At 38.9% G+C, this 15,229-nt stretch overlaps 1 protein-coding gene across 3 annotated transcripts in view; it reads left to right on the forward strand.

Annotated features, from left to right (window-relative positions):
- The window catches only part of ctnnd2a (catenin (cadherin-associated protein), delta 2a), a 302,677-nt gene that overhangs the window by 276,089 nt on the left and 11,359 nt on the right, over positions 1-15,229 (forward strand). For all 3 annotated transcript variants that reach the window (XM_053488242.1, XM_053488240.1, XM_053488241.1), the window contains exons 16-18: positions 2,397-2,634; positions 3,410-3,494; positions 10,621-10,747. In XM_053488242.1, coding sequence (XP_053344217.1) covers positions 2,397-2,634; positions 3,410-3,494; positions 10,621-10,747 — 450 coding nt within the window. The remainder of the gene's footprint in view (positions 1-2,396; positions 2,635-3,409; positions 3,495-10,620; positions 10,748-15,229) is intronic.

The raw sequence follows: 15,229 nt of genomic DNA on the forward strand, positions 1-15,229 counted from the left end.
ACCTTGTCCAAGAGCCCAATAGTGGCAACCTCTGATCAGCAACCCAGAGCTTCACCCACCTGAGCCACCACCACGTTTTTACCCACATGATAAAAGCAACTTATTCGAACATTATTCAGAGATGTTTCTTGGATCCTTTTCAGAAACACTTCAACAAATCCTGCAACCTAAATTACAAGATGAAATGATACCCTGGGCGTTTCTCCTCATCAGCCGTTAACACCACTTTGTTTTGCTCTTCAAGCTTCATCCATGGTGAAACATCTCTGTCCTGCTGGGTGAGAGACCTACAGATTGTCTTCTCAGGCAAAAAATGAGCATATTACCTGCGAGAACAAGATAAGGGCACACCAATTAACTCGGAGCACGCTGATGAGAAATTTAGGCCATTTTGGGGGAAAAAAGATTCATGCTTCACGAGGCACGTGAGAAAAACAATGCCTGTGTTTCTCCGTTCGGAATTAGGAGTGAGAATTTAAGCTTCTGAAGTTAATTTTAGGCAGCACGGTGGTGTAGTGGTTAGCACTGTTGCCTTGCAACTCCAGGGTCCGGGTTCGATTCCCGTCTCTGTGTGCATGGAGTTTGCATGTTCTCCCCGTTCTTGGTGGGTTTCCTCCGGGTACTCCGGTTTCCTCCCACATTCCAAAGACACGGGGGTAAGGTTAATTGACGTTTGGGACTTTGCATAGAAACGCATCAAAAGAGCTCCTCCAAAGTAACCAGGTTCTTTAAAGGGTTTGTTGAATAATTAGTGACTCTTAGTCTTATTCTTTCAGGCTTTCCTCTGAGGGACAACCGGAGAACCTTCAGAAGAGTTGTGACCACACACACACACACACACACGATTATTTTATTAGCCAGAGTTTTTAATGAATCGAATCAGTGTATTCATTAACATGCATCCTCTTTCACTGTTGGTTTGATGCCACGTTCTTCTCGGGTCCTCTCTTCTCAAATACCACATGAGTCATTTTATTGAACTCGAGACGGCGAGCCTTAAAGCGGGCGTGATGTTACACAGACTTCTACGCTGTGCTGAAGTTCATGGAGGTAAACAACAACACAACAGATGCGTTAATCCAAGAAGAGCAAAGATTAATCCAGAGCGTGTTCACGTGTGCAGCCGGGGCTCCCTCACGCGTCTCGCGTCGGGTTCATACACACAGTTTCTCTCGGTTTTTATTGACGAGGACGCTGAGCTTCTGGTGATGTTTTTTGTCTATTAGAGATTGTTTGGATAGTTACAGTTTCTCAGCTTTCTGTTTAGAACTCTTTGTGGCAGGGAAACACTTTGTTCTACTAAAAACTTTTAAAAACCTTCCCCTGAGAGGCTCCTGAAGAACCATTAACTAGTACACAGAACTGATTGTGAACATCTGACAGGTTTTTGGTGTTTAAAGGAAAGTAATGAGAAAGTATGTAGAAAAAACAAACATTCACAGAGGGCTATTTAATGATTCCCCTTAAAGAGATAATATTAAACCTTTAAGGTTAATGATTTAACTTTTTTTGCATGTAGTGGTTTTTGAAGCGCTGGAGCCTCCTACCTCCAGGGCCTGGGTTCGATTCCCGCCTCGGGGTCTGTGTGCATAGAGTTTGCATGCTCTCCCTGTGCTTGGTGGGTTTCATCCAGGTATCCTGGTTTCCTCCCCCAGTCTAAAGGCATGCAGCATTGGTAAAATTGCATTCCTAAATTGCCTATAGTGTGTGTGTGTGTGTGTGTGTGTGTGTGTGTGTGTGCCCTGCCATGGATTGGCATCCTGTACCCTGCCTTGTGCCCAAAGTCTCCTGGGATTGGCTCTAGGCCCCCCGTGACCCTGTGCAGGAGAAGCGTTATAGACGATGAATGATTGAATGTGTAATATGATTTAACAATTGTGGATTCAGGATCATACTGTACAGTATAGTGTTGAGTGCAAAAGTTTTGGCCCCCTAGTTACCGAGTGATAGCTAGTGTGTTTCATTAATTTATGCACAAGATAATAGAATTTCAGGCGAATTAAACATTGTTGTATTTTTCTAAGATTTAACAGAAGGAAAAGATTTTTGTCATGTTTTATGAAATAAAAGAAATATTCTCAGCTGTGTATCCTCAAATATATATACTGTATAAGATTTAACCACTAATTCTTTTTTAAATAACTACAATGTATAATATATTACATTTTAATTAGAAAGTTTTTCTTTTAATTATTAAATTAAAGAATTTTCAATTATTATTGAGTATCACCCCAGCTGTCTCTTCATATTACTTCATTTTATTGACATTTTATTGTCCTGAAGGTGCACAAACTTTTACCTTGTGTGTCCTTTTCGTCTGAATGTGTGTGTATGTGTGTGTGTTTCTGACTCCTGAACATGGCTGAAATCCTGACCTTTCTCCTCGACCCTGGTAGGGAAGTACGCGATGAGGGATCTGGTCCACCGTCTTCCCGGGAGCATGAACGCCAGTGGCAGCAGCGGCAGCAGCACCACCAACGGCACAAGCGGCAAAACCATGTCGGACGACACGGTGACGGCGATCTGCTGCGCCCTGCACGAGGTCATCACTAAGAACATGGAGAACGCCAAGGCACTGCGAGACGCCGGCGGCATCGAGAAGCTCATCGGCATCGCCAGGAGCAAAGGAGACAAGTGAGTTCCTGTCATCCAGACGATGTGCATCAGGGAGGTTCCTCAGTGTTACTTTACCAAATGTATTTTTTTTTTTATTTAAGTTCTGATTCCTCAGCGTCTCTGTTCTGTAACGGGAACGAGGGCTCAGATCAGACAGCCTCGTGTTGGTCCGCTACCTCTGATCTTTGTGATAAAGTGCAGGATAGATGTGTGTTTAGACAAAGTGACGGTCAGAGATAAATCACGATGTCCTCGACAGAGTGTATTAGCATTAAAGCGTCATGTCACATAACTGCTTTATGTCTTCCTCTTACCAAGGGGCCATTTTTCCTCTTAAACGCTGTCAGACAGGATAGTCAGTTCCCCGCTCGGAGGTTATCTGAGGAACATGTGGGAAAGAAAGACGGTAGTAGAAGAAAGGAAAAATAAAGGAAGGATGACAGGAAACTGTGAGAAAAGGCAGAAAGAGGAAGAAAGCAAGAAAAGAGACATGGTAAAAAGGAAGGAAGGAGGGAAGGAAGGAAGGAAACAAAAGGTACGAACCAAAGGACGGAAGAAAAACGAAGACGAAGAGAATGAAGAAAGGATGAAAATAAACCAAAAAAAAAAAGATTATTATCCCTACTGGTTTAGGCCACACCCTGTTCTGGTCTAACTCTAAAGACACACTGCGTTACACCTCTGTACACATACGTCCTGATATTCTAAAAGGGTGCCAATAATTTTGGAAATGACTTCACACTGTAGGAATAACGTGTAAACTCCCCTCGTTTGTTCTCTTCCTTTCTTTCAGACATTCGCCCAAAGTGGTGAAAGCGGCGTCTCAGGTCCTGAGCAGCATGTGGCAGTACAGAGATCTGCGCAGCCTTTACAAGAAGGTATGACATCATCCATAACCGCGTTAGCACCTACGCCGCTTCCGACACGGCGGCATACCGCACGGCCCGGCCGTCAGGCCGCTTTAGAACCGCGTGCCTTCACTTCAGCGTGATTAACACGGCAAAATGTTCCCATCTGAAGAACTCCTGATGCCTGAAGAGGACAATAAAACTTCAATAAACCTTCACCGGCAATAATTCATTCAAGCCAAGCAATTTCTTTCACTCTGAAAAGAAATCCATAAATGTGCGCTATTCAGAATGCTGAGAGAGGCGTAAATTCGGCTTTTCTTCCACATGATACGGCGCGCTCGGCTCTGACCGTCCTCGCAGAAAGAGCTATTGAGAAGGAAAAAAACGCGAGCGAAACTCTGAGAGATTTACTGAAAAAACGCCCCATCGATCGGTGTTTGTTGGGCGCCTTGGCCTGGCTTTATTGCGAGGCTCTATTCAGGATGTACACCTCATTTCTGTCGTGAATCACACACACACTGTCTCTGCCTCTCTCTAATGAAAAGTCGGCCTGCCGCGGTGCTCAACTAAGAGGTTCGGGATAGCGTGTGCGCGATGAATGACGACGTGAGGACGTACGGTAGAGAAACGTCGCGTGACGTGGAAGTCACGGCGGAAACTCTTCCTTTAAGTGGAGACTTTGTCTTGGTGTTTTAGTGTAGACACACAACTACTAAGAGGAGGATCAGATCAGGTTTCAAATCAGAAATTGAAACAATTCAAAAATCGAACATATCTTAAGAACAATTAAGGTTTGATTGTGTCTAGGAGATACTCTTCGCACCCTGAAGTTGATTAGTTTCTGATAAGATGACGTCCCACGATGTTTTATACCTCAAAAACCACAGCAGCTAACCATAACGTATAATGTTTTTAATTTATTTAAAGAACGCAATACTTTTAATACATTTCTAGTTATGCCCAGTTACTTTTGCATTACTTTTGGTACGGCCCTATAATACAGTACTGTACATTTATAGTGATGTTGTGGAGGTGTTTGAGAAACAGGTTCAAGCCGACTCTCCAGCTATAAACAGCCGTTCTGTCATCCGTCATCAGCTTTTCTATTTTTTTCTCTTCCTGTCTCCCACTAAACGTAACCCCCCCCCCCCACCCCAAGTCCTGTCTATGTTAGCAAACCTACAGTTACAACCTGCCCTCTGAATGTTTTTACAGAGCCCGTAAGATATTATAGCGAGTGCATTAACATACAGTAACCCTGTGCTTTGGAGCTGCACTGTTACAGTACTGTGGTATAGAATGATCTGTACTGTAAGGGTTAACGTGACTCCTCTGCTGCTCTCCGTGAGGACAGGGGGAAGAGACGCACTGTATTCTGACCTTTCGAGACAAAAAACGGCTATTAGTCAGCTCGAACGCTTATCCTGAATTAGCTCAGTCTCGTTCCAAACGCAAGCTGAGATTATGTAGCAGAGTTAGCAGATGGACGTTCCTCCCTGAGTGAAGCGTGAATTAAAGTATTTCTGGGTCACGGCATGAGCCGCTTAATAACAAAAACTTACTTAATATAAGAGTTATTAGAATTACATCAGGGTTCAGCCATATTTTTAGTAAGATTTTTAGTGCTTGTCCTAAATCACATCTTATTTATTTATTTTATAGGTGCTGTGTATGATGTGTAGGGCCCTCTGCTGCCTGGGAGGGGAACTGCAACTGTTCTTTTAAAAAACAGTAATGAAAGTACAGAACTGCACATGCTCGTTAAAGAAACAATAAGCCAGGATTTTAGGATCCAAGATTAAAAAAATGCAGACAGGATCCAAAATTAAATGAATATTTAATAAAAATACACTGAAACCTTTCTACCTTAAACAGTCAGGCACTGCATGCAAATCCTAAATATTAGTTTTAAATAATATTTACATAATTATTTAGAATTTTTGCTTTAAAATATATTTATTTATTTATTATTTTTAAGTTAATGTATTTATTATTATTATTATTATTATTATTATTATTATTAGATGATTCGCTGAAAGACAAAGAAGATTATTATTATTATTATTATTGTTATAATTTTTAAAAGTTTAAAGTAAAATGTTAAAATACATACTAAATTCAAAGTTCCTATACAAATGCAAAAGTGCAAAACTTTTTTCACCTTTGAAGAAATTAAAAGAGAAAAATATATTTAGGTGGGTTTTAAGGCTGCATTTTTATTGTTTTTTTTTTTTTGTTTAACTTTTTATATATATATATATACAGTAGGCCTATTTAAAATTTCATATTTTGGATTTTTGAACATTCATGTGTATTTATTATTAACTTCTAACATTTCTAAGAATTTCTAAAATATATTCAAATAACAGTTTTTGTATGAAATGTTTAAATATGTAAATATCTAAATTCATTTATTTTATTAGATAGATTGATAGATAGATAGATAGTTTTAGTATTTTATTTTATTATATACATTTACTATTTCTTAACATATTTAAATTTTGTTTTGGTTTTTATTTTAATTAATTTATTCTCATTTTAAAAAACCTAGAGGTCATGGCGTCTTTCCTTTAATACATCTTTTAAAATATTTATATATTTTCAAATAAATTGCTTATTGTAAGCAACACTAAAGCTTACTACACTTGTGGAAATTAATTATTTTTTATACTGGAGATATACTTTAAAACATTTGCTGGATAACATTATTGTTATTATAATAATATCCAAACATTGAGATAAATGTGGTTAGACTGGATGTTGTCGTATGTTGTTGCTGTCAAATTCTTTGCTTTTGTCGTGTTGTTTGCTCATGTGGACGTAGCTTTAGGAAATCCTGATGCAAATTTAAAGGACTCCTTCATCTCGAGCACTCTTTAGCTGTTTTTATTCTTTATTATATACAGTAAGCACATAAAAAAAATCAGTATTTTGCATCATGGTGTTACAATGCCCCCTTCAGGCTGAGAAATGCACTGCAGTCTGTCATCTATATCTAATATGGACAGCAGGACTGACACTCTTACGTCAGCTGCAGGTCAAGGTCATGAAGGACAGTCTGAAAGAGAATCACACGTCATCACATCCCTGCGGTAGAGTTATCACATGCTGTTTATTACAAAAAGAACTCGTATAGGTTTTTAAAGGTGTGCCTCGCTTTTCTGTCCCCCTTCTTTTTCATTTCCTCTTCTCCTGCTCTGGGTTCCACCCGTAATGTCACCAAGGTTGACATTAAAGAAAGGCCACCAACATTCAGATTGCTATTATTAACATTTCGCCGAAGCCATGCGTCTCATCTCATCAGGCTGTAATGACAGTTATTCCGAGTGGCTGTGCCCTTTTTTTCGCCCTCATGCTCATCCTCCACTCAGGAGCTGGGAACTGGCACTTGAGGTGTCAGTGGTAAGGCAGTGGGCGAGCCAAACAAGACCAGATTATAAATAAAGCTAGAGGAAATCAGGAAGGAAGTCGTGTGGCGCTGGATAGAGGTTAGAATTTAAATGGTCATACATGAGATTTTTATACACACACATCACCCAACATTTATGTGCGGTTGTGAGTGGGCGGAGTTTGGCACGCGCTGTTTGCTCTGGTCAGAGATCTGTTCACATTTACTTGTTCCCAGTGATCACAATTTGCTTAGATTTCCAAGATTTGATGAAGAAACTTATAGGATAAAGTTATTAAATTATCCTCAAGGATGTAAAGACACTAGCTAGCTAGTTAGCAAGTTAGCAAGCTATTTTGAGTCTAAGTAGAAGCTGATCAACTGCTGATTCACAAATGGTAAAGGTGTAGAGAGGGAATTGCTAACGTTTAAATAAATAACATTTTATTGCTAATAATCTTAATAATTAATATATTTTTTCAATCATTGCGTTTTAATCTGATGCTCGAAGTCACCCACAGCACACGAAGCTGGATCTATAATCATATTTTCTTCAGAGCGCATTTTCTGTTCCTGATGACTGCTTGAGTTTAAAGGTGGTGGAACTGATGATACTGAAATGGACACAAAATCTGTGACCATGTGATTTGCGTGCTCAGAATGCACTGTGGGAGATGTATTTAAATATTGATTCAGATTACACAAGTACACAATAAATAAGAATAATATTCATAAAAAATGACGAGTGTTACCATTATTGTCTTGGCCTTGGACAGCTTTCTATAAAAAAATATTTTTGAAAAATTGTTTTGTGCAGCCTGCACTTTTAGTATGCTAATTAGGCCCAACCTTCTTTCCATGGCACTAAGATCACATGACCTGAGACCGTACCATCAAAATACCCATCATGGCGGACACAGAGACAACTCGCGATAATAGCCGTAAGCTTTTTACAAGAAAAAATCTTGTTTTGACACCTTGTCACATGACTGTTTCATTTCCATTCATCCATCCCCATCCCCATGCAAACAGACCCGAACCTGCGACCTGGAGGTGCAAGGCGACAGGGCTAACCACTAGGGCACCGTGCCGCTGACCGTTGCATTTGCACACTCATTAATAGTCATTAGCGTCCGGCAAAGGTGGGATTTTTAACATACATTCTTACACATTTAATATAGGCTACATTTTAAGAACCATGTACAGTCGGTGTCAATCTTTAAGTTCAAAAGTCTTGCATATGTGCAAGTTTCCATAAATAAACAGAATATTTGGACGTGCAAACTCTGAATGGAGTAAAAAATATAATAGAGACGTTACACTCCCAGGTCTCTTAGGTAGCACTGTTCAGCCCCGCAGTGAGATTGACTGATGCTCTTGGCGCCGTTGCGGTTGCGGTAACGAACATTGCCCTCGGCTCACCCGAGCACAAATTAGCAAACCAGAGATTTTGCCACCTGAGTGTCAAGCACGGTTGTGAGCGAATATCGAGCTTTGTCTCTGCTCCATCAGTTTCCTCTTTTGTGGTTTCATCTGTAAAAGAGACCTGAACTGGGACATCATGCATAAGGCTGGAATTAACATGTTAAAAACAGGATTATTGGACCATGTCCTGATTGTCTTCATCATTCAAGCTGAGTAGATGCACAGATTCTAGCTTTAATACACACCACCAGTCATGGCCACATTAGACCTGAGGCCCTAACGAAGGAGGGAAAAGACTTACGGGATGCTGGAGTAATTGTAATTTGAGATGTTAATTGCACTGAAACTCGATGCTCCTCTGCAGCATGCATTCTTTCCTCCCTGTTTTTCTGCAGATCCACAGCAGCGTGGTGTGATAGACTTACTGTACCACACTAAAGATGATTTCATTTTTCCTGTACTTCTATTATTATGGGAAAACACATCATATCTCTTTATATATAGAAACATTTCATGTCATTTGTGAAGGAGTTTGTTCCTGTTCTTCAGCATATCAGTGATTACACTCTTTTGTTGCTATATATATATCAGCTTATACATAAAAAGTCCACACTGTAATTCCCTGCGAATGAGCCGTTACTATGGAAACGAACAAGCTCATTAACTTAAACCTGTGATTTGCCCAGTCAGAACCCAGAATGCAACGTTCTGGTAAAAAAAAAAAAATTAAAAAGTTAATAACTAGAATCTCTGTCATCAATTCAGCTCTCACTGTTGTAATCTTTGTATTGATGCTGTGTGTAAAACGCTGACTGAGATATACGAATGCTTCATTCCTTTCACATGAGGAAATTATAAAACCCAGTCCCAAAAATGATGAAAACCAGACGCTGCAGCCCCCCTCCCCCGGTCCTTTGTGTTCATCTTCAACAATAGTCGCTCAGGAACAGCTGCACGTCCTCGCCAGCAGGGCCGCGTGGCAGCGATACAGCGGTGTTGGCATGGAAGGGATGGCAGGCAGAAAGTGGGGCAGCTTTGAACTGTTGTGCATCAGAAAGCCTTTGATCTTGCCTAAAAAGAAAAAAAGAAAAAAACGAGAGGGTACAAAAATGTCAAGGCTCCTGATAGCTCTCAGGGGAGTCATGATGCCTTCATGTTGTCTAAAGGCTCACTTCTGATCCTTAACCTAGCCACCAAGGGCAAACATGTGACACAGAGGCAATAAACGCTCACATCTCCGTCTTGAATACAGCATGAGAAAGACCAGTGAGGGTAAATCTAATAAAAATAATAACAATTTTTAAAAACAGCTCTTTAAATCGTGTCCCTTTCTCAGCCCGCGCTCAGCGTTCCCAGGAGAGATCTCTCGCCACGCTGACAGAGGAAATTGAATAAACCCAACTTGTTGAAAACGGCTCTGCTGCAAATCAGATGCAGGAGAAAAACAAGTCATTTGCATCGACTTCGCCCAGTGTTTTGCATTTTAAGTTAGAAACACTTTAAGTTTGTAAATACATTGAGCTTAACCTGTGTTTATTTGCAATTTCACTGCAACTTTTCGGACACGCCCTCCTTTAGCAAATTATGTTTAACAAATAATACCTGAACATGAAAAAAAATGAAAACAAAAACACTATTATTATTATTATTATTATTATTATTACGTGTGATGGAGTTTCTGGTATATGAAAGCGATTGACATTTACAGAAGCCTTCAAGCACAGTACGGTGATGAGACTCTTAGCCGCAGTAAAACATTTGAATGGTGTAAATGATGGCCAGATGATGGTAAAAAAGATGATTCAGCCCGAGGTGGCTCGAGGCCCACTGCAGTCCTTCCCGTGAACATTCAGCACCTGATCCTTGAAAATCAACAACTATCAATACCTTGTCACAAGCTTGTGGAAGAGACAGATCTTTCTGTGTGAGCTGTACACACACTCATTCACCAACACCACTTACACGATACAGGAACTCGGCTGATTTCCACATGTTTGGGGCATTAAAGGAGTTCCTGGGGGGCCGGCGTTTCAGATCCAGATCATCATAGCTCTGGTGTTCTGAGAAAACGTTCTACCTTGATGGTGTCCAAGCACTGGTGAAACACTGGGATAAGTGCATTAGTGTAGCCGTTAGTTATTTAGAGAAATAAAGCGAGTTTCTCATAACTCTCAGAACTGTACCCTGTTATTCTGCACAATCAAACGTCCCAGTTTGACTTGAACACTTTTCATATTAACTTAATGAATGAAACTAAATTCCAGTTCCTGATACTACACAACAAGATTGTTGGCTGTTAAACCTTCGTTTCTTTCTTTCTCTCTGGTTGGTTTCCTGCAGGACGGTTACTCACAGTATCACTTTATCGGTTCTGCTTCGACGATAGAAAGAGACAGACAGCGACCTTACTCTTCCTCACGCACGCCTTCCATCTCTCCGGTCCGGACCTCACCCAACAATCGTTCAGGTGAGAACGCGCTTCTTTTCTCAACATACAGTACACGCCACAGTTATACTGTCATGGTTTTCAAGTTGTTTTAATTATTATTTTACTGTTTTTAACATTTGTTACAAATGTCTGGACTTTATTGTGAACTTGACCTTGGAGGATTTCAATACATTTTAAAAAAGCAGATGTTTTCCAGTTGACGCTAACAACATAAAGGAAGAATTGTTTCTGGTCCAGACTTGAACAGGTCATGGATGGCAGGCAGGTTTGAAGGACTTACAGTTCAGCATTGCATGGAAGGCCTTTAATAATGTTACTTAGAGCACCCAACCACATTCTGCATTTTTTGACAAAGTGCCTTAAGCATACAAAACCCTTGGGGTTGAACCTGCATTAAATATTCACACATTCAGACCTTGAGGATTCTGGTGCAGTCAGTGATGAACCTGGTGAAAGCTCTCAAGATATCATAATAAAAGTAAAACCAGAGCCATAAAGCAGCTGGAACCAAAAAACGATGACAGATTACTGCCGCACACTTCAGCAGGACGTCTGAGATGCTACGTGGCCTTTAACACATACAGTACAAGGGAGATCATCAGGAAGTTCTGAGCGGCTCTTCGCAGTCCGGAAGGCTGGAAATTTAGAAATGTACTTGCTGACCAAAAGAAAAAACCATTCTAGCGAAGTATAAGTAATTTATTCGTGGATCGTTGTGGTTCTTGTATCTTTTTTAACCTGTAATTGGTCAAAGATTGCCATGGTTCTGCTAAGAACTGCTACGAACATCATATGCGCCGTCACGATCTCGCAGTGAGATGATTCTGAGAATGGATTGGCTTTTATATAGATCTACAAAATCATAGCAAGTCTTTACAGATTGTAGGAAGTTTCAAGACAATTCAGTTTGATTCAGGAGGAGTTTGGAACAGTTTGTAGCAAACTTGAAAGTACATCGTATCTGGTTCATGAACACATTGTAACATTTTGTGGCTAATGTGAAGTTAATCCGCAGGAGATTAAAGCAGGTGATGTCACAGGGTCGGGAACGTGGGAAACGCCCCAAAGTAGTTCAGGAAATTGGTACAAAACATTTTAAGCATAATGGAAAGATGTGTAATTCTCATTTAATACAATTCCTTCATAATATAAAAACAATCAGATTAATTATATTTGAATTATATTTATGTTATTTGCATTGTGAAATTTTAGTTTTTATTTATTATTATATTATTTTTATTAATATATAGTTTTTATAATTGGTATATAATTAGATTCTGAGGAAGCAACACTTTTTTAAATATTTTGTCTAATTTTACATACTGAATAATTTTAATAAATATAAAATAAATGACTAGCTTGTTTTAATAATACAAAAAGACAAAGATATTGGCAATATTGGCTTTAGTTTTTCTTTGTATTAGTTTTACTTTTGAAAAATTAATCAAAGTTTTAATGTTTAATTTAGATATAAATAATTACGTGAATTTCCTGCATTACATCACATTGACTCCTTCATGCATCATATTTGCTTACCATAAATTGGTTGTAATAAAATAAAATAAAATAACATAGTCAAAGTTAGTCTGTAAGTTATTAAATTAATTCTGTGGAAAAATCAGAAGGAGAAACTCCTTGTGTCCTGTTGTGTAATAGTTATTTAATCAAAAGGCAGAGTGTTCTGATGAGGCAGAGTTACTACTACCAACATGAAGCTGATTATTTCCCTGAAACAGAACAGCACCACTTGTTTTATCCCCCTTACACCACACCAGGCGTTTAATGTTCTCACTTTTGTTATAGCAGCTATAAACATTTGTTCCTTCATCATCCTGTCTTTAATCAATGAAGTTAATAAGACACATTTTTTCGTTACCAAAAACTGCAAAGAGCGTCCAAAAAAAAAACTCTAATACTGGAGACTCCTTCAATAATTCAGTTGTTTTCTGTAAACTACACCATCATTGTATGAAATCAGTTTAAGTGAAGCATCTGGTGCAGGTTCCTGTGAATGAGCTGTTACCAAAGAAACAATTACATACAGAAACGAGAGCTGCACTACTGTTAGAGCTGCTGAGTGTGTGTGTGTGTGTGTGTGTGTGTGCGATGTAAACCTGAGAGAGTTTCCTCCCTGACCCCAGCCCGTCACTGTAGCGAGCCGTTTGGTGTTTTAATGTCGTTTCCGGTGGACTTGGTGTCCTGATGAAGCAGAAAAGTGCTTTTTCCTTGCAGTCAGGGGTTCGGGGTTTTGCCGAGGGACTGAGCCGAGCTGTGGAGCCGGGAGACTCGGAGCTAATAGCTCTTTAAATGACTGGAGCTTAGTCACCGAACGATGTGAGAAATATTTCCCAGCTTGCTGCGTTTTGCTTGATGAAGCGGCCACTGGGGTTTTTAATGGGGGAGAAGCTTGTGTAAGGAGGGCGGAGTCACGCTGATTTCCTCTCTGCCAGCTTTTGCACTAATGCATTACGCTCTGATCATTTTTTATTATTAAGACTAAATCACCTCCTTGGTTTGAATTTGATGAATTATTGATTATGATGGAGGAGCACCTTTTTCTTCTCTCTCCTCTTTTTTTTCACTTAAAAGCCAAGTGTTCCATCTGTTACATGTTAATTTTTATTCCTGAAAATGCCCTGATTTACTGAGATTTACCAAGAGCAATGTTTATCAATAACAATATTCCATCCATGCATTAAAACCATTCTGTATTTAAACCTCTTTAAATGACTGGAGCTTAACTAAACGCTATGCTTCAGTAAAGAGGAAACAAAACCAGTGGTTTTCTTTTAGATAATTAAAAAAAAAATTAAGTTAAAATACAGTATATATATAATTTAATTAGCTTTCAGACTGTATTTCCATTACATTTACTGGAATGTACTCTATAAATTGTAATTTATTTTCCTAAATGACAGAAACATACAGTACAGATCATCAGCGTGGTCAATTTTTTAATAATTTGTACTAACTAAGCAAATAAACTAACAAAAAAACCTGTGCACACGATTTAATAAAAACGACCCCACAGAGGATTACAACGTTCGTCATTTTAATTAAATCATGTGCACAGTTTATTTATATGTTTGTTAAATCAAATGCATACTGAATTACACAAAATTTAGTAAAAACATGCAAATGTCTTATTTATCCAGGTACATGGATAAAAGAAATAAAGTGCACCATCTAATAAAAATGAGCGAATGTATTTAATAAACCACATACGATTTAGTAAATAATAAGCGTTTTTGAACATTTTAATAATCCATGTACCTGATTTGTCTTAATAATTAATATTGCACAACTTAGTAAAAACAAGTGAACGACTGAATGACTGAATGTTTTAATAATCTACATACAGTAGGTGTATGATGTGTTGAAAAAGGCCAGAATTTTGATAAATTTTGTGCACAATTTTGTAAAAATGACTGAATGAATTGGAAAGAAATACTATTAGACGACTTCAGGGTTCCGTAAAAAAACTTTTGCAAATGTAAAAATATCACTCGTTCTCTCGTTCTGGGCGTTCGTTCCCTTTCCCTGGAATAAAACACTCATTTTAAGTAAATCACTCTTCACATGTAAATTTGTAGAGTTCGGTCAAGTCAGTGTGTGTTTAAAATCAATCAGGACCTTGGTGTAAAATAAAATATTTCTTAGCTTGATCTTCATGACGTACTTAAAACCTATTGAGCTCAAATTTAATCTCTAATTTAATTTAATCCCTCACAATTATAACTGTCTTTTTTTTTTCTTCCCTAACCTTGTTATAGTGGAGATATTTGTAGCGATGATTGATTTGTAATGATGATTGATTTGTAGTGATGATTGAATTTAAGTGCCCCTGTGACTGACCTGCCAGCCTGCAGCGATGTTTATCAGGTGCTGTAAAATCCCACGGCTCGTGAAAATAACATAATGTTTTGCACATAAGCGCGATAGAAATAAATAGATCAAGACTTTATCACGTCTCCCCCCCCACACACACACACACACACTGATGTGTTCTGGCCAGCATGAGTACAACATTAACAGCAGTGGCCTTAAAAAGAGATAAAAAGAAAATGAAACAAAAAAAAAATCAGAGCTCTAAATTGAGCAGCATGTGGTCTTCTCCTAAAACCAGCCCCGACACCAACCAGGGTTCGAGCAGAAATAGAGACAAACAGCCAAATTGATTTCTAACACAGTGCTGCAATCACACAACCCCAAGCACGCCGAGTTCCTCTGCACTGCCACAGAGCTGTTATTACATCTCCAGCACAGACACAGGGACCGGAGCCAGGGTTTGAGGCATTTTCTTCCTTTTTTTTTTTTCTTTTTTCTTTTTTTTTCTTTTTTCTTTGGCTTCTGAGGTTCCCTGAAGACCAGAACAAAGCCGAGATGGCTCCAAGACTACTTGACTGAGGTTGAAGACATAGCGTGCTTACTGCAGCTCAGAGATTTTAAATAATTAAGCAGGATGAAAAACATGAGTCTTATTAAAAATAAGAAATGCAC

This window comes from Clarias gariepinus, chromosome 26 (genome assembly GCF_024256425.1).
Source record: "Clarias gariepinus isolate MV-2021 ecotype Netherlands chromosome 26, CGAR_prim_01v2, whole genome shotgun sequence".
Lineage (NCBI taxonomy): Eukaryota > Metazoa > Chordata > Actinopteri > Siluriformes > Clariidae > Clarias > Clarias gariepinus.